The following is a 21,855-nucleotide window of genomic DNA, read 5'->3' as shown; positions in this document are numbered from 1 at the left end:
AACAATATAGCACCCACTGTAACGAGTAGGGTTCCTGTAGGATATCTCTTTATGACGACATTTTTGACTATATGCACTAACGATCGTTCACCATTGTGAAAAAGGTGATTATAATTTCGGAAATATACCACGTTTATAGTTTGTACTTATCTTTTGTAATATTATTGAGCCATAGGATACACGATCTCCTTCATTCCTTATAATGATTCCGCTTTTTTGATTATTCATTCAACACCAGTGCTTGTGCTCTATCACAGCGTATTATATAAAGGCCTTTTTTGAGTAGAACGCTCTCAGCAGGTACTTGACCCGGCTCGCCACTCTTTTATGAGATCCGCTGATGATCAGTCAATCTCATACTTCGGACCAGTTCAAGAGCACCCCATACCTAAGCACAATAAAACAGTGGCCATCCTACAACGAGGCCCCCATTTCCCTATCATCCCATCCATGAGCGGATGGAGCCATGCGGAATGTTCTTCAACAAGAGTCAGCGGTCACGACTGGACAGAAAAGGTCCTCAGACTGGCTCGTGTCGTCGGCTATAAATTGCAAAGCCATAGGTTCGATGGAGGGGCTCGAGGATAGTATTATGCATCGCACGCTGAAAAGCAGCCAATTGCCTACTTTGTGGACCGGCATGTGTTCATGTCAGATGATAAAAGGCAGGACCCGAGCTTCGACGCAGAAATTGAGAAACTAAAGGCCCGGAATAAAGAGAAGACCTTCGCAATTGCTCAACTGGGTCGACTTCAGGAAGAAAGGCAAGAGGTGGAATTTGAACTTTGCAACAAAGATAATATCTCGCTCGGGGAGGCATATGACGAGCAATTGGTCCAAGAACTCAACATGCGGGTCAAGAACATAGATGAACAGTGTGCGTCACTTCGGAAGTGCTCTACAGTCATGGAAATACGGGACATGGAATCTCAGATAAGAAAATACAAACACCAGAAGAGGGTCCATGAACGCCTGAATCGCTTGTGGGAAATTGCCCCAAATGAGACGCTGAACCAGGCATCTGTATTTATAAGCGCATCCAAGGCCGAAATCTGCGAGGATTGTAGGTCGTTTACAAAAAGGGTCAATGACTCCTTTCGTCTATCGATTCGCCTCCATGAGTGCACAACATGACTGGAGACTGGGGTTTACGATAAATCACAATTTGAAATATACCAAAAATACAGTTGCATAATCTTGATTGTACATTAAAATGTTATAATTGCACTTTTAAGGTTGAATGGTAGACTGTACAAGAACCACAAAGTAATAAAGTAATATACATTGATACCACAGCACCACCTACCCAGTATCCCCTAATCATCTCTCTTCTCTTCATCCGTCTCCTTCTGCACCCCCTCCTGCTTCTCCTTTTCAGAATTCTCCTCCTCCATCTCCTCCCTCTGCTGCTGAAGCTGTGCCTTCCAAAGCCTCTCCATCATCCCCCCAAGCACCAACCTATCCAGCCACCTCACAAGCCCAAACAAAAACCACCCCCATCCCCAAAGCGACACACCCATCAGACTTGCAATCAGCACAATCGGACCCAGTATCAAGATCGAAAGCACAACCCAAACCAACATCGCCACCGCCGCAAATAGCAACGTCCCGGCAACAAACAGTATCAGCGGAATGCCCACACATATCAGCTGGCACGTAACGAACGTCGCCGCGATCGGATGCTCCATGGCTGCCTTGTACATGGCCGCCTGTCGCTCCTGTGGGATAAGCCATTGGATGAAGCGGCGTACGGCGGCCTCGAAGATATCGACGCCTCGCGGGATAAGACCCTTTACCCAAGCGATGATGGAGGTCCAGAGTTCCGACGCGGAGGGGATGGTCACGTTGTTTTGTCGGTTGGTGGGAGCTTCATCTTTGGGGAATGTCCCTGGGAGGTCGGAGGTTGTGTCTGAGACGGTGTTTGTAACGGGCTTTGTGGTCTCCGAGACGGTATTTTGAACATTGCCTGTGGCCTGTGAGACGGGGGCGCCGAGGCCTGATGTTACGCTGTTGAGAGACATTTTGAATAGTAAAATTAAGGAAAGGAAAGTTGAAGGAGGAGCAAGGAAAGTCGGTGCGAGACGGTATTGAAGGCTTCCAAGATATATAGATGGAGTGGCTGGAATGACGTCGATGGACGCATAAAGACGTCGTGCGGCGCATAACACCTGGTGCTATAGATTATTATGCAGGGAAGAAACCGGCCAGACCAGCCCGACTACACTCGATCCACACGGGACAAAAGTCTCCGATCTTCAACGGTTGTCCTCGAGAATTGTCGGGCCGCTGAATAATGGTTGTGAGTACAAGTGGGGAAATGACGATGGAGTTACGTCAAATTGGGAGCTGTAACTCTTACGTATAAAAGCGACTGCCCCTCAATGCCCTGCCGCTCGTCCGAGTACTGTTTTCTGTGCAGTTTTTAAACTTACAACTCGCAATTGAACTCAAGCATCACAATGGCACCCTCTACTCAGAAGCAATGGACCGTCAAGAACAAGGAGCAGGACTTTGACGGCCTCGTTTACGGCGACGCGCCGGTTCCGACTGCGGGGGACTCTGAAGTCATTGTCAAGCTTCACGCTGCCTCGCTCAACTACCGTGATCTTATTATCCCTAAGGGTTCGTCTGCTTTGTTATTCGTCTAAGAAATGTGCTAATTAGTTCGCGACAAACAGGAAAGTACCCCTTCCCGGTCTCGTTCCCTGTTGTCCCCGGTTCCGACGGTGCCGGTGAAGTCGTCGAGGTCGGATCAAAGGTCAAGCAATTCAAGAAGGGCGACAAGGTTGTTACCCTTTTCAACCAGCTCCACCAGTACGGTCCCGTTGATGCCGCTGCAGCATCTTCGGGTCTTGGTGGTGCGGTCGACGGAACTCTGCGCCAGTATGGTGTTTTTAATGAGAACGGCGTCGTCAGAGCCCCGACCAACCTGAACTTCCTTGAATCGAGCACCCTCACCTGTGCGGGACTGACAAGCTGGAATGCTCTGTATGGACTGAAGCCGCTTCTGCCCGGCCAGACCGTCCTGGTACAGGGTACTGGCGGTGTGAGTCTCTTTGCTTTGCAGGTATGTTCTCACAATACTTCCAAAATCAAAAGGGCAAATATTGACAGCTTATAGTTCGCAAAAGCAGCGGGCGCAACTGTGATCGCGACGACCTCCTCCGAAGAGAAGGGCAAGCGCCTCAAGGATCTCGGTGCCGACCACATCATTAACTACAAGACCCAGACCAACTGGGGCGAGATCGCGCGTGGTTTGACCCGCGACAACATCGGTGTTGACCACATCATTGAGGTTGGAGGCTCCGGCACCTTGGAGCAGAGCTTCAAGTGCATCAGGTTCGAGGGTGTCATTAGCATTATTGGATTCCTGGGCGGAATGAACCCCAGCACTATCCCCAACGTCTTGCAGACTTTGAGCAACATCTGCACTGTGCGTGGTGTGTATGTTGGCAGCAAGGCGCTTATGAATGACATGGTCAGCGCCATCGAGGCGAACAATATCCACCCTGTTGTGGATGTGTCTGTGTTCACCCTTGAGAAGGCACGCGAGGCTTACGAGCACATGGTGAGTCCCTTTTATTGACAAAGCTTTTGGGTATATGCTAATCGATTGGTGAATAGTGGGCGCAGAAGCACTTCGGAAAGCTGACCATCCAGATCGATTAATCGCTTGATATGAACATAACGAGGGATATATGCGACTAGGAATTATGTCTTAATCATTTTAAAAGCAATTAAATATGATCAAATTGTATTGCTGTGATGTTAGTTTGCTGAACGTTGAGGCTTGCAGTGTCGGGGTATTAATCCTAGTCCCTAATCCCAGCACCTGCATAATGTGACCCCATCCTGTGACCGCTTTTGGGCCATATGAGATGATGAGCGACATATTAAGTCCTGCATGCAATTTTTCCTATATAATGTCGATAATGGCCGTATAAATTGTCGAGATTATCAAGCTCTCGTACGAGTACCTTGTGGTGGTATGACGTTATTGCCATACACGTGGCTCAAAAGCTTGGAGCTTTGGATTTAGCCCACGCGAGGCATTCATCAGAGTTCCATTCTGAATTTCTTCAAATTTCCATGGTATAGTATAAGGCTTGTCCATATTAAGGATAAACCATCGGCTGACCTTGAATCAACTAGTTGGTGTAGAAGAGCACCCCGCTGAGGATCTGAGGATCACCCCCGCATTCCTCATCGGCCTCCATTCTTATCGGAGCTCTTGCGATGCCGACCGCTGCTCCTCTCTAGCTCCTCCGGCTACTTTACTTTACTTCACCATAAACATAGTTTCGAGAGCGTTTTAGACATAGACAGTTGGCGATATGTCAATACAGATCACATCCTACCCCCCTCTAGGCAAGGTAACCTGTCTCAAACACGAAAAGGTACGTTGTCCAGCCGCTCTACCAGACGGGTCCGTCGCTAAACTGGAGAAGATCAAATTCACAGTCCAACTGGAGCCCGACTCTGACTCTGACAACCAGAAGGAATGGGAAGTTCAGATTTGGCATGATATTGGGGGTACCGAGTGGTTAGCACTTCCCGTCCAGAAATGCCCGTCAACAGCTGTTCCGCTCTTAAGCAGCGGTCAAGGTCAAGGCTCAAACACCCGGCACGTCTTCGAGGGTGAAATAACCCATCCACAGCCAGGGATTGGAAATTTTACTATCCGGTATCGTGAACATCAGGATGGGGATGCAGATTCAGAATGGCAATGGGCGAACCAGAAGCAACAGGTCGGCGACGGCGAACTGATCTTCACCTCGAACGAGCTCGGGTTAGAGCAGCAGGAGCTCAAAAAACTGTCTTTTGCGGGCCTTGGACGATATTTTGATAACCTATCTCCGGATATCGAAGTTGAAGTTCGTAAAAGTGAGGCGCCTGGTGCCGCACTGTGGAGTTTATCGGGGCCGGTGGAACCAGCCGCAGATGGGCACCCAGGCGTTGCGCGTTTACCACTCGGTGTGCCGTCTTACGTATCCAGATTCTTTGCTCTTGTTCGCCTGTCGGTGTCTTGGTTGGGCCCGAGGCAGGGTAAGGACAAGCTTGACCTGTCAGAGGATGCCATTCTCTGCTCATTTTTGCGGAAGGATGGGGTCCATGTTGTGCTTTTGGGAGTTTCGGTACACGATGTTCTTACAGTCCTGGGCTCTGGATCAGACGGTGCTGTGGTTGTGAAAGCGCAGAATGATAATCCTTCGCCGTCTCGTTTTCAAGTCTTGGTTTCCGCGGCTGATGAGTTTGAGATTGCCATGAGTGCTTTGGTATATGAGGCGAGGAAGCTGGTCAGGCCATATGACGCTAACGCCAATGATGACCAAAACGCACAATGGCTGTCGAGCTGGTACGATGGCCTAACATACTGCACTTGGAATGGAATAGGGCAAGACCTCAGCGAAGAGAAGCTCATCCCTGCCCTTGATGAGTTAAAGCGTCAGGGTATCAATATCAAGGGACTCATTATTGATGACAATTGGCAGTCGCTGGACAACGAAGGAGGCGACTCCTGGTATCGTGGCTGGAACCAATTCGAGGCGAGTCCAAAGGCATTCCCGCACGGACTTGCAAAAACAGTGTCTACAATCAGAGAACTCCACCCGAATATCGAGTATATTGCCGTCTGGCATGCACTCCTGGGATACTGGGGTGGCATCTCCCCAGACGGGGAACTAGCATCTACATACAAAACCAGAGAAGTCCAGCTCAACAGCCCAATTAGAAGCTCAATGCTCGCCATCGACCCCTGCGACATCCAACGCTTCTACAACGACTTCTACTCCTTTCTCTCCTCTGCCGGAATTACTGGTGTCAAAGCAGATGCCCAATCCTTCCTCGACCTTCTCAGCAACCCCACAGACCGGGCAGAATTTACAACCTCATATCAAGACGCTTGGACGATCTCGTCCCTCCGCCATTTCGGACCCAAAGTCATCTCCTGCATGTCCCAATTCCCACAAACAATTTTCCACTCCCAACTACCCACCAACAAACTAACCATCGTCGTCCGCAACTCCGACGATTTTTTCCCAGACATCGAAGACTCGCACCCGTGGCACGTCTTCTGCAACGCCCACAATGCTCTCCTAACCAGGTACTTGAACATCCTCCCAGACTGGGACATGTTCCAGACTAGCACAAGCAACCCGTACGCCTCCTTCCACGCCGCCGCGCGCTGCATCTCCGGCGGACCAATCTACATCACAGACACGCCAGGCCAACACGACGCCCCCCTCATAAAGCAAATGACAGCCCCCACGACCCAGAGTGACTCCATAACCCTCCGCCCCGGGATCGTTGGCCGCACCCTCGATATGTACCACGACATCAAAGAAGGTCATGTCCTGCGGATAGGGACATACCACGGCCGCGCGCGGACAGGGAGCGGGATAATCGGCTTGTTCAATGTCGCCGCGACCCCGAAATCGGCACTGTTCGTTATGTCTGATTTTCCTGGGATTTATGCGGCAGATACCGACAGCAAATATATTGTGCGCTCCCACAGGAGCGGGAGGATTACGAACGGACTGAATTCGGCGTCGACCGTTTCGGTGAAGTTGGAAGAGAGGGGGTGGGAGATTCTCACGGCTTATCCGACGCGGGCGTTTACATTGGGAGAGAAAGATAATGTGGAAACGGAAGTCGCTGTTCTAGGCTTACTGGGTAAGATGACGGGTGTCGCGGCATTGGTGAACTCGGATGTATTCCTTGAGAGTAACGGGCGGTTGCGGGTGGATGTTTCGATCAAGGCGCTTGGAGTGCTAGGGGTATACTTTTCGCAGCTGCAGGGGTGGGATATTGATGAGCATTTTATGGTTCTGATTTCAGGGAAGGCGGTTCCTCGGAAGACTGTTTGGAGGGAGAATGGAAGAATTCTGGCGATTGATGTCGAGGAGGCGTGGAGGGAGATGGGATTGCAGGCTGGGTGGAGTAATGAGGTGAACGTTTCGGTGTTGTTGTAATATATTGCTCGTTATACAGAATTGGAAGTAGATATATACAGATGCAATATAATTCTATCATCAGTTGAGAACGGGATTCCAGCCTCGTCTAGGCACAAATCCCTCTACGCCTTCGTCGTTGAGTACATCGCCTCCAAGTCGCCCAGTGACAATGCTCCTCTCCACTTCGGGCCCACGCACGTAAAATGGGTCGAACCCGGTTGTCGCGCCGGTCCGTTTATCAGCCCCACGTACCCAACGTCTTTTGCCCGTGGAATCTTTCTCAGAAATAAACCCGCTCCCGGCACGATCTAGCACGATAAACCACCGTCTCTGGTGTATGGAGCCGATGTCATTCACCGCACCGGGATACGCGTTGTTAAGCCGGATTTGGTAGTCGGTCGCGCTGTCGCCCTCTGCGTCGGAGTGCTCTGTGTTGTTGCTCTCTTTGCGTCGTTTCCCTGATCCTGAAATCTGTCCTGAGGATGAGTCTGCGATTCCTGTATCTGATTCGGAATTCGAGGTGCTGCTTGGCTGGGCCTTTGCGGCGACTCGTCTCCGCTTCCGCTTTATTGGCATGCGCGCGAGGGAATTTGGTGTTGGGGCGGATCGTAAATCGGTTTTGTCGCGTCGGAGGAAGATGGTATAATTTCTGGGAAGGCGGGTTCCGTGGAGGCGGAGACGGATTTTGTGCTGTCCGCAGCGAAACTATTAGTCCTATCGTCTATTTTCTGCTACTAACTAGGGGAGGAGGGTGATACATTTTGGAACGCCTTCCGCAGTTTCTCACTCTCTGACTCGAGACTGTCTCGCTCTGCAGCAGGCTCGGATTCACTTTCCTCTGTTTCTGTTTCGAGTCCCGTATCTAATCGGCCGTTGCGTTTCGGCTTTTCTGGGAGGACTTCGTACTCGCCGGTGTCCCAGATGACCATGCTGCCTGTTTTTGGGCTGGCGGTTTCGATGAGGTGGTTCTATTCATACACTGATCAGCTTGGCTCTTCGCAATTGAACCATCTGGAAAGGAGTGAAAGAACTCACCCATAGTGAATGGACTCTTGTTTCTGTCGCATTGCGATTCAGCCGCCTGCTATTCGCGTGCCCCGGGAGCCCGTACATAACACTCCAACTAAGGGAACTGGATTCTGAGAACTGCAGCCGGAGATCATAGTGTGGGCCAGCAACCGGGTGATCATGCTGGTGGATGACGAAATGACGGCCCGAGTTATGAGAATTGCGGGTGTAGAGAGCTTTCCAGTCGTCGATTTGGAGTAACTCCAAGAGACTCGTACAGTCACGCGTGGTGTTGCGAGTGAATTTGCGGAGACGTGCGGAGACAGTTTGCAGGGGATCTTTCACGCTTTCTTTCCCCGCTTCCAAGGCGGCCAGCGAGCCGGATGCGGGGCGCACTGGGGGAGGTGAGACGGGTCTGTGGAGAGACGAGAGGCGGCGGTTCACATCCTCATTGCTCATTGTCCTGACCTGTTTGGATCGAGTAATTGAATGAGGAGTGCGAGAGAACCTCGTGATGGCCAAGCTGGGCGCAGAGCCACCGACGTCATCGCTCGGCTCACCGCCCGCTTGGGAGCCCTAAGTCGGTGCAACAGACGCGACGGGATGGCGAGTGCATGCCATGGATGCGAGGCGTTGTTGGGACGGGATCAATGCGTGGACTTTCTCGTATTTCAGGGGAGAAAGGAGTGGCAAACATCAGCGATGGTGTCGGGCAAACCCGAGGGAGGACTCGCGGCCTCAGGCAGGACAGAAAAAGCAACGAGTTGCACGATAAGAAAAGTCGTATTAGGTACTCGGTATTGGTACGGAGACAGCTGATAGCGGTACGCAAGAGATACCGGTTTTCAATACCGCATACGGTTGGGATAACTGGCCAGTGACAGCCTGGTTCTGGTTCGTTCCTGATAAGCCCGACTGCTGCTCGAGATAGGAAGCTGCACTCCTGGAAATCTCTTCCTCTTTGGTCTCCCACGTTGCTATCTCGATTCTCGAATCTCGCTGCAACTTGCAAGGGGCAAATTGACGTTCCACTTCCGCGTGTCAGTCAGTCCACATTCCAACTTAATTCACTGCACCCGCAGAGGACGCTAGTACACCTGCAGAGGCAATCTAAGCCACAACCACGGATTCAACGCCTGCCATCGCCTGTGATTTGCTTCACAGCCAACGCCCCAGTCGCCAAACGGCGCCGTTCCCTGCCAACCCCGTACTAACGCCCCATGCGGCAAGTCCAAGGCCCATCGCGTGCTGACCGGACCTATAACACCGATATTAACGAGGCAGGCCGGACTAGGATGCCAGATTCTCTGGTCAAGCCTCTTGCTGTCCTATCCCAGCCCAGAGATTCAGTGCGGGATAAAATTTTATGGGCGAGATGTAACCTATGGACGTCTTCCTTTAAAGTGCCCATTCCCTCGCGTTTCCGTACTGCTTCCTTTTTTTTCTTCTTCTTTTCTTCTCTCCTTGCTTTGTCTTTCGCTGTATCGTCAAGATGAGCGCCAAAGCAGACTATGAGAAAAACATCCCCGATGATGGCGCTGACATTCGCGCTGAGCCCATCAGCAGCACTGCGTCCGGGTTGCATCGCCGTCTGGCAAATCGTCAGATTCAGTTAATCGCCATCGGAGGTTCAATTGGTACCGCCGTCTTCGTCTCTATCGGCGCCGCCGTGGCCAAGGGCGGCCCTGGATCACTCTTCATCGCATACACTATTTACTGTTGCTTCCTGGCCATGGTAACCAATTGTCTCACGGAAATGTCTGTCTACATGCCTGTCAGTGGTGGGTTCATCCGTCTCGCGGGGAAGTGGGTCGACGATGCCTGGGGGTTTACAGCTGGCTGGAATTTCTTCCTCTACGAGGCGATCCTCATTCCATTTGAAATTACTGCGATCTCGCTGGTCATGTCCTATTGGAGGGACGATATTCCCGCCGCGGCTGTCTGCGGTGCTTGTGTTTTTCTCTACGGGTATGTTTTTGCTCCCTTTGTCGGCTATAGTTTGGCCTTGCTGACCTAGTTAGGGCTCTGAACATCCTCGCCGTCAGGGCCTACGGTGAAGCCGAATTCTGGCTCTCCGGCGGTAAAATCTTCCTGATTCTGATCCTCTTCACCTTTACCTTTATCACAATGGTCGGTGGAAATCCTGCCCACGATGCCTACGGGTTTCGCTACTGGAACAATCCCGGGGCGTTCGCGGAATACACAAGCCTATCGGTAGGGGCAATGGGCCGCTTTGAAGGCTTCCTTGCCTGTGTCTGGTCAGCTGGTTTCGCATGTGTCGGTCCCGAGTACATCTCGATGGTCGCCGCCGAGGCTAAACACCCTCGCCGCTACATTAAGACTGCCTTCAAGACTGTATATTGGCGATTTGGGTTTTTCTTTATCGGCTCTGCCCTCTGCACCGGAATTGTCGTCGCCTACGACGATCCCGTTCTGCAGGACATTCACCTCAACAATGGCGGAGGTTCAGGAAGTGCGGCCGCCTCTCCATACGTTATTGCAATGACCAACATGGGCATCGAGGGTCTTCCTCATGTTGTCAACGCTCTCCTCATTACTTCTATCTTCAGTGCGGGAAACACTTACACGTATACCGCGACTCGTATTCTGCACTCCCTCGCCCTGGAAGGCCGTGCACCAAGAATCCTCCGCACGTGCACGAAAAATGGCGTGCCCATCTACTGCTTTCTTATTGTCATGGCCTTTCCATTCCTCTCTTTCTTGCAGGTATCTAACTCCTCAAGCACCGTGCTGACTTGGATGACCAACCTTGTTACCGCGGCGGGCATCATCAACTATGTCATTATCACTGTAACGTACATCTGCTTCTACCGCGCCACGGTCGCACAAAACTTCGACCGCTCGACTCTTCCCTACACTGGTTGGTTCCAGCCCTACTCCGGATACATTGGCTTCGCGTGGATGTTCACAGTTGTCTGCACCTACGGCTACGAGTCTTTCACGCCTTGGTCAATTGAGACATTTTTCACAAATTACACCATGGTCCTGCTCGCCCCCATCCTATTCACAGGCTGGAAATTGATCAAGAGGACCAAGTTCGTTAAGCCTCATGAGGCGGACTTAATATGGGAAGCGCCGGAGATTACGGCTTATGAGGAGGAATTAAGTCTCATCGAGCCCCCAACGGGCTTTTGGGAGGAGATGTTCGGGTGGTTGTTTTTTTGGAGAAAGTAAATTCTCTCTCCTCCTAGCTTATCTTAGAGCCCCTAGAAGCGGCTATATAGATTTGTCTCGGCGCCTACTTATGAACTATTATACCAACAGCGATGAATATTACTACATCTATCCCACCATCCTAGCTTTTTATTGAACTCGTAAATGTACCCTACATCAAGTCGAAGTTAACCATCCCACCTCCTCGGGCGCATATTTATACGCCCGAAAGACCGCATTGCTCTGATACGAAAAGCCAATCTTCTCCATCTCCTTCAGATCCTCCTCCCCCATGACGCCCTTATAGTCATTCACCTCCGGCACCACAAACTCCCACACCACGTCCTTCCCATCCGCACTAACTTCAAAGATCCTCCCCGTCGCAGCCTCAGCAACAAGGACATTCCCACCAGCCAATTTCTGCGCAGACCCCATGAACGGCGTGAAGAAGCCGAGACCGCCTGTGGTACGGTCTTTATACTCCCAAATTATCTGCTTCGTCTTTCTAGAGACAATAATCGCTCTCGAGAATGGAACCGCAAGGCCAGGTCTAAAGACCCCGTTGTCTAGGATAAGCAAATCCCCTGTCTCAGCGCTAATCTCGTGCGCGCAGTGTTGCTGGTTCACAATTGGAGCGGTGAGATGCCAGATCACGTCCCCTGTGGCGCGGCTGATCACGAACACGGAGGAGGTGTTTCGGGACGACGCGATAATGTCGCCGTTGGCGTCGAGCGAGACGCTGTTGATGAGCGGCCAGTGCTCGCGTGGATAGTCTGGGTGCTGCGCGAATTTGGAGAGATCGAGGTGGTCGATTGCGCGCCAGGACCAGAGGAGTTTTGCGCCGCCGGTTGTTTTGTCTGTCCCCGTGCCTGCTGTGTTGAAGTCGGACGAGGAGGAGTCGTTGGTTACGGACCACGGGTTGACTAGCTTGATGCAGTCGGCGTACATGGTTCCATTGGGTGCTTCGCTGCCTGGGATGCCGCCGCGGACGCGAGCTGCTTCGTCGGCAGTGAGCGGTTCGAGGGTGGTGTATAACAGTGTTCCGTCGTCGAGATGGTTCTGGTCGTGGTGGGCGTGAGGATCGGTGTATTTGCGGATGACCTCGCCCTTGGGGTTAACCTCCAGCATGACTCCGCCGCAGTACTTCTTCCACATGGGGAAGAGGTTGGGGGAGTCTGGGTGGACCGCGTTGTAGGCGAGGTTGCCATTAGGGAGGATCCGGGCGTGGCGACCGGCACGCTGTGGGAGGGTCCATTTGTGGACTTCTTCTCCTGTTGTTGAGATCAAGTGTGCGGTGCGCGAGGTGAGAGGTGCATAGAGGACGTAGCCTGGGGAGACGCGGTCCTCGTCGACTCCACGCAGCCCGAGGCCACGGCGGCGGAAGGTGTGCTGCTCCATCGTTATCGCGCAATGTTATAATTGATCAATGAGATTGGGAAGCCAGTAGTTGACGTAGCTAGTGCAGGATTTCAAGCAATTTATCTTGCTAGAGATCCTGGGCGGGCTTGGAGGAGTTATATGGGATTTTGCCCTAGGACCGGCATGCCGCGGCATGCCGGCGGGAAGATAAGCACGCAATCGTTATCTCAAGAAACGACATTGATGGCAATATCGGGATACCGCGGTGATAAAGAAGCAAATATATGAAATAGGAGCTCCTAGATATATCATGGTCCCCCGAAGCATCAGAGAACTCATCTCTCAAAAACCTGGACCTGAACATGGCTGACGAAAGAAGTTCTGTTGATAAGGACCGTTCCCCTGATGGGGTCTCCGCATTCGAGCCAGAGGAACCATCTTCCTGGATTCAATCAAAGCTCAAAGTCGAATTGAAAGGAATTGAGCGGGTGACCGATGAGGAGCGCTTGCATAATACCACGAAATTCTGGAATGCCTGCACATTTTGGTAGGTTCCTTGACATGGGCCATAAACAAGTTGCTAATATAGATCAGGTTGAGCGCAAACATGGCAGTCGCCACTCTTAATATCGGCTCGTTAGGCGGTGCCCTTGGCCTTCCATTCTGGGACAGCTTCGCTGTTATATTGGCGATTAATGTTGTCAGCAACCTGCTGCCTGCGTGGACAGCTGCATTTGGGCTGACAGGTTTACGTATGACGACTTTCTCGTACGTCTCTATTTGTCTCTAACTCTCTGCATTTAAAGGGTTGCTAACAAGTACAGTCGCTACTCGTTCGGTTATTGGGGAAACCTTTTAGTCGTCGTCTTCTCCATGGTAGCGACAACCGGCTGGAATGCTATCAATTCGATATCCGGCGCTGTTGTCCTCAATGCCCTATCAGATGGGAGATGTCCAACCTGGGCAGGAGTAATAATTATTTGCACCATTGTCTGGGTAGTATGCACACTCGGCATAAGCTGGATTCATCGCCTTGATGTGTTTGCTTGGATTCCGCCATTGATTGTTTGGTGTGTAGCCGCCGGTACTGGCGCTTCCCACCTAACAGGAGTCGACAATAACCCAACTACTGGTCCGAACAGGGCAGCTCCTGTGCTCACCTTTATGGCAAGTATATTCTCGTTTGCGGTTTCTTGGATAAACTGCTCGGCCGATTTCAACGTGCGAATGCCGGTAAACACCCCGCGCTGGAAGATATTCAGTGCCACGTACGTTGGTATTTTCGTGCCCACTGTCTTAGTGCAAACACTAGGGGCCGCGCTATATACTGGGACAATCAATAACCCCGACTGGAAGCAAGCTTATGGAGAGTCTGGTGTGGGAGGCTTGCTTAAAATGGCGCTGGAACCAGCAGGGGGTTTTGGGAAATTTCTCATGGCTCTTGCAGCGTTAAGCGCAGTGCCAGTAAGAACCAGAGATCTGACATTGTTGCATATGCTAACAGTTGCCAGAACAACATTCCCAATAACTATTCCTTCGCTCTCCACGCACAGAACTTCGGACCATGGGCACTCCGCATCCCTCGAATAGTGCTCGTAACATTTGGCTTCGTCGCAGCAGTTGTCATCGGGTGCTGCGCGGCGGAGTATTTCGACGACACATTGCAGACTCTGTTGAGTGTCATTGGATATTGGACGGTTATTCATATCACCCTGGTTGTCCAAGAGCATTTCATGTTCCGAGGTGGGTGGAAGGGATATAATCTCGACGCTTGGAATGATCCACTCTACTTGCCGTTCGGCTGGGCTGCCATAGCGGCATTTGCCTTTGGCTTCTTGGGAGCCGCTCTAGGCATGAAGGTTGCGTGGTACGTCGGACCAATCGCTTCGTTGATTGGTGACTCTGGAGCAAATATCGGCCACGAGTTGACTTTTGCATTTTCTGGCATCACCTTCCCGGTTTTTCGTTGGCTGGAGAAGCGCTATACCGGCCGCTGAAACTGACCATTGGCGAATTTGGCACTTTTTGATAGTTTGAGAATACTGCTAGGTTTTTGAAATTTTGATAGCAATTATAATTCTTTGTTCAGTTCGATAAGCTGCCCTGCATATCAATTCATCCCATCCGGAAGGGGGTAATCCTGGGGGAAGAAGGAGAAATTTGGAGCCAAGTCCCAACTTCCGTTAGGCGTTGTTCCAACAGCGAGAAACTCTGGGAAGTAATACCGGGTGAACTCATCAGGTAACATATCACCCATCTGCACGGGACTCGAAGTGGTCGCATCCACCCGAGGCCGCGCCTTGTGTTGGAGCTGGGAAATAATGGTCCCAAACGTATGCGCTGCATGACAGGGAAGGCCGATTGATTGAAGCCATTGCACCAGACTTGATGTCAAACTGTCTAACTCCTTAACATCATGGATCATTTCAGGATGGTGTTCGGGGGCTCCGATAATGCGGCATATGATGATTGCTGCGAACGTAATCATGTGGTAGATGTGGTCGCTCAGATGTCGTGTTCGCTCGTCCATGGTATCAATAGCTAGCCTAATAATCACTGTAGCGTGTGAGATCATTTCGGATGCGATCTGTTCCTGAGATCGGGCTGACTTTGACTTCAGACACTGGTCGTACAGGAGTAGATGCGAGAAATGGAACCCCATCATCAGGAATTGTGCCCTTGGTTGTTCTGTTCCAATTAGCCGGGAAACAAAAAGAGGTCGAACTCTTACCCAAAACAAACTGCCACTCTTTCTTCCAAGTCTGAAGGCCCGATAGCGACTGGGAAATGTCTATCGGGCTCGCTAAGAGGTCATAAACGGTACGGTAAAGGTGAATTTCTGCCACCATCCGCAACTCATAGTTTGTTGCCCGGTCCGAACCAACAATGGCACGGCACCGTGCAATATGCCAATCTTGTAGCATTGACCTCCGGCTGGTACCGACGCAATAATGAAGATGGACCAAACAGATATGGTTCCACAAGAACCAGATGTTAAGCGCAGACTTATCAATTTCAGATGCAGCTGATGACGGATTGGTGACAACAGAGAACAGCGAGCTAGACTGACAATGCTGCAGAGCAAATCCACTCAGCAGCCAGCTGTCGATGCTGAGGGGCACCTGTCCGACTGTAGTAGACCACATACAGAGAATAATAACAGCTTGGAAGAATTCAATTGGCTGTGGTGATATCAAAAGCGCACTCTGAATTAGAGAACGTGCGTTTTCGTAAAGCTTTGGAGCGAGGCTGGCGGCGATGTCTTGCGAAGTATGACGCACAGCGATCAGGCAACATGCACAGAAAAGAAGGGGCGATTTTCTGACTCGACTGAGCAAGGAATGAGCATCGTCGTCTGGGTCAAACAGGACCCATCGTCCATAATGCTCTGAGAATCTAGGGTTGATTAACGACTATTCAGTTATCTGGGGGTTGGAGCAATGCAGACATGGATATCAGCTCGAGAGCAAGATCTGCTGAAACGAGCCTGTCTATTGATACAGTTTGTGTTGTGTTAGCCAGCTCGATACCGGTATCAGCCGCTAAATCGCGAATGACCATGACCGGTGCGGCGGCGGAGTCATTGCCCTTCGGTATTGGGTTTCCAGAATCCGGGGTTATTGCCTGGGCTGGATTGACTTCCACGGGAGTATCGTGGGCAAGCTGTGATGAATCTTCTCCCAGCCGATTCAGAAGGTGAGAGACTGTCTTTTCAAGGCGCTCTAGGCTAGAATGCCATGAGCTTCGCATCAAATAGGGAAGCGGGTTGAACGTACCGAACATCAGTACTCGACCCCGAGGGTATAGGCTCTTCGCTGATGACATCCTTTACAAAGGAGCATCTCTGGTCCAGTCGCTCACATCGGAGACAAGGTGCCCCCGAAATGCCCGATTCATAGCATCTGGTCTTTTGTTTCCGGCAGGAAGTGCAGGCTTTAGAGGCACGGCCTCTATCGGGAGGCATTTCCGTGCAAAAAAGGACTTTATGGTGGGGAAAGCACGTTACAGATCATCCCATAACCGCAATTGACAGAACAGCTCAATCCACGGATGTTGTCGATGGATGGAGGAGATGGGGGAGATAAGAGATGACGAGCTCTGGCTCGGATATACGTGATGAACACTAGCCCGATTAGGATAGTTCTCACACAGCTACCGAATACAACGTGGGACATCCATGAGCAATCGACTCAAAGCTTCATATACTTGATGGGTTGGGTTTGGAGGATGTCGCCTACCTCCCATAAACCTTTCCACTATCGCCGGGGTTATAGGAATCTAACGTGGTGTCAGTTAGCAGCCAATTCGTCCACCGTATAAGCTCTGGCCTACTAGTAACTAGGAGCTTTCTTTCGCCCTTTGTGACATTTTGAGCAAAGAACTGACTCTCGATTTTACAGACACTCGGTAAAATATTGTGAACAATGTTTCTTCTTATTACTTCGAAGTATAAATTCCATACTTCGGCGAGAGTGGCAACATGAATGCTATTTCAACATAACTCGGTCAGCCAGCAGCTTGTCCCTTCTGCCTATATAAGGCTCGGTCCATCCACTCCATGCGCTTCCAACCCTCCATGACCTTTACACATTCCATACATTCCATCCTGATCAGCTTCCAAGTCCGTCCCGACGGTAGTCTTTGTCTTTACAACCACAACCCTCTGCTCTACCTCTTCCTCGTACGTAGAAGGAAGATCGCCTTGCGCCTTCCTGCAAGCCTTTCCGCACATTGACTGCTTTCCACGATGCACACATATCCCTCGCGGACACACATACACCTTAAGTGGGACTAGCTGCGGATGGAAAGTCACCCGAGTATTGGGCTCTTGTTGTTCGTCATAGATGGTGCCTAGAATTGACGGCTCCCCACGAATCACAGTCACGGTGTGGTTGACAGTGACTTTGTCCAGGTACCCCCCTCCCTCAAACCAGTCGACCAGAGTGTCAATGCCGAAGTACCTTGCTTCTTCGAGCAGGGCGTTGTACAGCACAAGGTCATGGCCCTTGACCGGGTCGTAGAAAATAGGAAAGACGTTGGGACGGCGCAGGTATCGCAGGATATGCTCGAATAGAGTGGGATCGGAGTCGATGAAGTAGGATCCGTCCTCTCTGTCGGCCTTCCAGCGGCTGGAGAGTAGGGCTTCGAGGAAGGTACTCTGAGATACCAGGGTATCGCGGGTGGTGGTGAACCAACGCTCCCCTACCTGCAGTTTCACAGTGCTGTTGGGGGTTGGGGGCTCTGAAGGAGATGAGGAGAGTGGAGATCTCGAGCCGGTGCTCCTGTCCATGCTGCTAGATGGTGTAAAGATCATGTATGGATAAGGAGAAACACTTTCAGAGGTAAAATATCTTGCAGTTTATATCGTAGCCAGTGATGACTCCTATGAATATAGTTGAGATTTTCACAGTATGAAAATAAACTATTATTTGTAAGCTTCAGTGATGAACCTATCCAGATTATAACACTTATAAAGAGTGAAGAATTATGTGTTATCTGTCAGGTGGAGTATCCGGTCAATAGGGCTTCGACTTCACCACGGACCGCATGATAGCCAGCCACTGAACACAAGATGGCTTCAATAGAAGACCAGAGTTCAGTGTCAGATTATATCCTGAGTTTATCAAAATACCATTCGACCAAAAAGCCCACTAGTAGTTATTTAGCCATCTTTCCATTTACATTATATGCCAACAGAGTTTACACATGGAGATTAGTAGTTAAGGTTGTACAGACATGGGCCGTCCACTTGTATCAGTGAATGCCGACCCTTCTCATTATTCACCAAGGAAGTTAAGCCGACTCTCAATGATTGAGAAACATGTGAAAAACATGTGATTTCAAATTTTAGAAATACGAGACTACGTACTGTCTGGCTCGCTTATCTGGGGAAACCGCCATCTTTTCCAAGGACCCGCTAAAGAATGGCCCCGAGTCCTAGCTTCGATACAATTACCCACCGCAAGTGGAGTGCCCGACAGCTCTACCAATTGCTCCATCCAAACAACATCTAATGCAATCAATCTAAGATATTCCCCACTCATGTATCGGATTCCAGATCTGGGTCGTGAATCGTGGTCTCCTCGCAGCCTGAAAGATCCCACAATTGCAACCCTCGAATTGCAACCCTCGACTTCTGGCTCGGACACGTATTCCAGTATCGTCATTGAACCAGAACTGCTGCAGATATCACTGCAGATACCACTCTTTGAGCCCCAGAGCGATCGTATGATCGCCAAGAACCCTCTTAACCTATTATGACCCCTACGGAGCCTCATACCGGGCGGCCTTGCCGGTGCAAATCAAGCATAGCGCGGCTGATCCGACAAGGATGGGCGCGGAACAGACCGGTGACACAGTGAGACTCAAAACGCCTGGGCACTATATCTAACTTTTACTATAAAAAGACATATGCTCCGTGGTGTAATCAGGCTGGTTTTATTGGATGGGTGGAACAATCGCCGATATTAATGTGGGATGGCGCTGTGGAGGTACGACGGAGCGTACGCACCGGCCAGGACGTAGTGCGTACTACCCACTTACTTACTGCCCATCGGTTGGAAGTTTGGAACGTGCCTACGGCTGTGTAAATAATAATAAATAGCCAGCTGCCCAGGTCTGGCCAGTCGGTCAGGATTTCATCTTCTCAGGGAATTCCTCCTCCTGTTCTACTCCGTCACATACTCTCACTCAACATGGCAGACACCCAAGGCCTTCCAGACTACGTCCTCGACCCCAATGCTGTCTTAGGTGACACCGACGCCGCCTGGCGTTATGGAAGACCACCAAGTTATAAAAAGACCCGCGAATACTACGAGCAGAGTATCTCCCTCCCTCCTTACCTCCCTCTCCAAACTCTCACAAGAACAGCTCCCTAACCCATCCCAGCCAGACAGATGACCCACGAAGCCACATCCCTCCCCTCGCTCGTCGAAAACCTCGTCAAAAACTGGGAAGTCGAGGCCTCATTCAAAACCTCCCTTTCGGACTGGCGCACCGTCGACCAGAGCTGCTACACCTTCTCGCTAAACGGCGGGCCGGCGACAACGGGGGAGGACATGCTGAAGGTGGGCACTTACAACGCGCTCATCACGCCGAATAAGTACTACGACCCCGCGCAGAATGACTTCGAGGCGAGCCATAAGTCGTTTAAGAGGATGATGCCGACGTTTGCGTGGGAGGTGAAGGAGGTTTATAGTGGGCCGCCTGTTGTGGTGTTTCGGTGGAGGCATTGGGGGGTTATGGGGAGTGATTATATGGGGAATAATGAGTGAGTTTCATATTCTCTACCTGTATGGGCTGCCTGTATAGGTTGTCCGGATTTGGGCTGATGCTTTGGTAGGTCGGGTGAGACTGTCAGGGTCAAGGCCCATGGTGGGGTGATTGATATCGAAGGGATTGTTGTTGCTAGGGTGAATGAGAAACTGCAGCTGCAGAAGATTGATGTGTGGTTTGACCCGATGGATATGTTTCGGCAGATTGCAAAGGAGGAGAATGGGTTGAAAACCGACGATGTGGCCGCTGCTGCTAGGTGTCCAGTCATGGGAGGGAAGAAAGACGAATGATCTGATGCTCAAGCGAATACATTCTATGTATGGCTTCTAAAGGCAGAGTCACTGCTGAGCTGCACGAAGGTAGTCTACAACCTCGCTTTTAAAAATTCCATCCTTGACAAGCTGGTCCGCAGACTCGACAATCCACGTCTGACAGTCCCTCTGTGTAACCTTCCTTCCAGCCCCTTCTCTGGGGACATCCTGACAGTGCAATCAGCAAACTGGCCATGTGGAACAGGGTCTCACTCACATCAATACCGACAAGCGACTTCCCTGGAACATCCACCTTGTACAACGCCTCCTCAAACTCACCAACAGGTTTATTGTCTATGGCCTCTTCTTTTTCATCGTCCCCACTGATTGTAGCCTCATCGAACAATGCCCCATCTACCCACTGCAGTGGGACTACTTTCGTAGGGATATCCTCCGTCGCCTCCAGGTTATGGTTGCGCTTTACCTCGAATATGAAGCCAGTGCGCACGTCTCCAGTCGCATGAATCTTCACGCCAATATGTTTGTGCTGACGGGACTGGACAAAGTATGCCCAGTGGTCCTTGAAGGGGTAGCCATTGTAGATCAGAAGATGTACCAGGACGGAACTGGGAGGGCCAGCTGGAGGAACAGCTGGAGCGGGGACAACCGTTGGGTTGTTTGGCTGGTTGGCGGCAGTTACTGCGGGTGGTGGTGGGGGTGGAGGTAGATTTGACATGGCTGTTTGAAGTCTTAGGATGAGAATATCGAAGACAATTCGGTTTGGAGCTCAAGTTGGGTACATTCGCGGAAGATGATTTGCAGCTACCTAAATATGCGGGGCACACCTGGTACCCAATTGCTAGGCTACATGATTCAACATCCAAATGAATATCCTGCCCTGCCACCCTGATAACAAACCATGTGCATGTTCCTTCTTGGGTGGAAGACCCCAATTCGAATTTCCTTTCTTTCTTCTCCCGGCTCCCCCCTTTCTTGTTTGGTCTATCAACCCAGCCTGCTTTGTGACTGGCGAGGAAGATATGTCGGACCTAAATGATCTTTTGCGTTAGCCTGGGCAGAAGTCACCCTTGACTAGCAGGACGGTCAAAAAGCAAGAAAAAAACCGCTCAGTCTCACTCGGGACGAGGTCATTGAAGAGGTACCTGCCTGGAACTTGATTCTCTCCCACGTCCATCGAAGATGGCTGAATGGCTTCGATAATAGCAATTGGTGTGATTGATGCTGGGAAGAAAGAGAAGAGTGTTGGGAAAGGTGAGAAGGAGGGGTTTTGTAGGCTCACGGAGACAGCACTCCATTGCGCTGATTTTGGAAGGTACGCCTTTAAGCGAGGGCGGCCAGGGAAGGAGCGTTGGATGTGTATGACTGTTCCATTACGATTGGCAAGTGCGATCAGACCTCCCAAAACTCGAATGAATCGATATCGCTCCCCGGTGAGAATACTTACTACTAATTGGCACAATTGGGCGATATCTTGTCTTCAAATGCACTTGAGGGAATAAGGACATCGCAAACACCCTCATACATGCAATCCTAACGGTTGCTCTTGGGACAAAGCCCTCGAAAAGTAGTCAGTTCTCACTCTTTGCATAACAACGCTAAGCTAGTTATGCTGTAAAATAACTCGTATGCGCCAATGCAGGCCTGCCCTAACACTCCGGATATGTCTCTCCGTTCGGGAACGGAACCGTAGGTGGAAAACATCCGCGTGCCGTAACGACCCAGAAGATCAATTAACCTTAACTCTATGATTACCAGCAAAAGCCCCTTAGACTGGATGTATTTGTCAGACATGTCAGAGCTAAGGCTTGCTTATT

General features: G+C 50.8%; 11 protein-coding genes across 11 annotated transcripts; 5 read left to right on the top strand and 6 right to left on the bottom strand.

Moving 5' to 3' along the window:
- Positions 1-1,316: 1,316 nt before the first annotated feature.
- APUU_40516S (seipin co-factor family protein) lies at positions 1,317-2,021 on the bottom strand (the record flags this gene model as incomplete). The annotated part of the gene is made up of 1 exon (XM_041703597.1): positions 1,317-2,021. One exon carries the CDS (start codon positions 2,019-2,021, stop codon positions 1,317-1,319), a length of 705 nt encoding a protein of 234 aa, XP_041556266.1.
- Positions 2,022-2,459: 438 nt separating this feature from the next.
- Positions 2,460-3,669, top strand: APUU_40515A (zinc-dependent alcohol dehydrogenase family protein; the record flags this gene model as incomplete). The annotated part of the gene is made up of 4 exons (XM_041703594.1): positions 2,460-2,622; positions 2,679-3,067; positions 3,122-3,568; positions 3,625-3,669. The coding sequence occupies 4 exons, from the start codon at positions 2,460-2,462 to the stop codon at positions 3,667-3,669; spliced, it is 1,044 nt and encodes a 347-aa protein (XP_041556265.1).
- Positions 3,670-4,334: 665 nt separating this feature from the next.
- APUU_40514A (putative raffinose synthase protein Sip1) lies at positions 4,335-6,971 on the top strand (the record flags this gene model as incomplete). The annotated part of the gene is made up of 2 exons (XM_041703593.1): positions 4,335-4,397; positions 4,449-6,971. The coding sequence occupies 2 exons, from the start codon at positions 4,335-4,337 to the stop codon at positions 6,969-6,971; spliced, it is 2,586 nt and encodes an 861-aa protein (XP_041556264.1).
- Positions 6,972-7,031: 60 nt separating this feature from the next.
- APUU_40513S (uncharacterized protein) lies at positions 7,032-8,420 on the bottom strand (the record flags this gene model as incomplete). Its single annotated transcript, XM_041703592.1, has 3 exons — positions 7,032-7,643; positions 7,712-7,921; positions 7,989-8,420. The coding sequence occupies 3 exons, from the start codon at positions 8,418-8,420 to the stop codon at positions 7,032-7,034; spliced, it is 1,254 nt and encodes a 417-aa protein (XP_041556263.1).
- Positions 8,421-9,453: 1,033 nt separating this feature from the next.
- On the top strand, positions 9,454-11,156 carry APUU_40512A (uncharacterized protein; the record flags this gene model as incomplete). Its single annotated transcript, XM_041703591.1, has 2 exons — positions 9,454-9,929; positions 9,983-11,156. 2 exons carry the CDS (start codon positions 9,454-9,456, stop codon positions 11,154-11,156), a joined length of 1,650 nt encoding a protein of 549 aa, XP_041556262.1.
- A 156-nt stretch (positions 11,157-11,312) lies between these two features.
- Positions 11,313-12,533, bottom strand: APUU_40511S (uncharacterized protein; the record flags this gene model as incomplete). Its single annotated transcript, XM_041703590.1, has 1 exon — positions 11,313-12,533. The coding sequence occupies one exon, from the start codon at positions 12,531-12,533 to the stop codon at positions 11,313-11,315; it is 1,221 nt and encodes a 406-aa protein (XP_041556261.1).
- Positions 12,534-12,856: 323 nt separating this feature from the next.
- On the top strand, positions 12,857-14,491 carry APUU_40510A (purine-cytosine permease family protein; the record flags this gene model as incomplete). The annotated part of the gene is made up of 4 exons (XM_041703589.1): positions 12,857-13,041; positions 13,089-13,262; positions 13,319-13,958; positions 14,006-14,491. The coding sequence occupies 4 exons, from the start codon at positions 12,857-12,859 to the stop codon at positions 14,489-14,491; spliced, it is 1,485 nt and encodes a 494-aa protein (XP_041556260.1).
- A 113-nt stretch (positions 14,492-14,604) lies between these two features.
- Positions 14,605-16,458, bottom strand: APUU_40509S (Zn(II)2Cys6 transcription factor; the record flags this gene model as incomplete). The annotated part of the gene is made up of 4 exons (XM_041703588.1): positions 14,605-15,182; positions 15,226-15,890; positions 15,943-16,221; positions 16,271-16,458. 4 exons carry the CDS (start codon positions 16,456-16,458, stop codon positions 14,605-14,607), a joined length of 1,710 nt encoding a protein of 569 aa, XP_041556259.1.
- Positions 16,459-17,025: 567 nt separating this feature from the next.
- Positions 17,026-17,784, bottom strand: APUU_40508S (BTB/POZ domain-containing protein; the record flags this gene model as incomplete). The annotated part of the gene is made up of 1 exon (XM_041703587.1): positions 17,026-17,784. One exon carries the CDS (start codon positions 17,782-17,784, stop codon positions 17,026-17,028), a length of 759 nt encoding a protein of 252 aa, XP_041556258.1.
- Positions 17,785-19,189: 1,405 nt separating this feature from the next.
- Positions 19,190-20,059, top strand: APUU_40507A (uncharacterized protein; the record flags this gene model as incomplete). Its single annotated transcript, XM_041703586.1, has 3 exons — positions 19,190-19,316; positions 19,383-19,764; positions 19,837-20,059. 3 exons carry the CDS (start codon positions 19,190-19,192, stop codon positions 20,057-20,059), a joined length of 732 nt encoding a protein of 243 aa, XP_041556257.1.
- Positions 20,060-20,107: 48 nt separating this feature from the next.
- On the bottom strand, positions 20,108-20,756 carry APUU_40506S (uncharacterized protein; the record flags this gene model as incomplete). The annotated part of the gene is made up of 2 exons (XM_041703585.1): positions 20,108-20,248; positions 20,298-20,756. 2 exons carry the CDS (start codon positions 20,754-20,756, stop codon positions 20,108-20,110), a joined length of 600 nt encoding a protein of 199 aa, XP_041556256.1.
- Positions 20,757-21,855: the final 1,099 nt, after the last annotated feature.

This window comes from Aspergillus puulaauensis, chromosome 4, assembly GCF_016861865.1.
Source record: "Aspergillus puulaauensis MK2 DNA, chromosome 4, nearly complete sequence".
Lineage (NCBI taxonomy): Eukaryota > Fungi > Ascomycota > Eurotiomycetes > Eurotiales > Aspergillaceae > Aspergillus > Aspergillus puulaauensis.
This window is presented reverse-complemented; position numbering and strand designations above follow the sequence as displayed.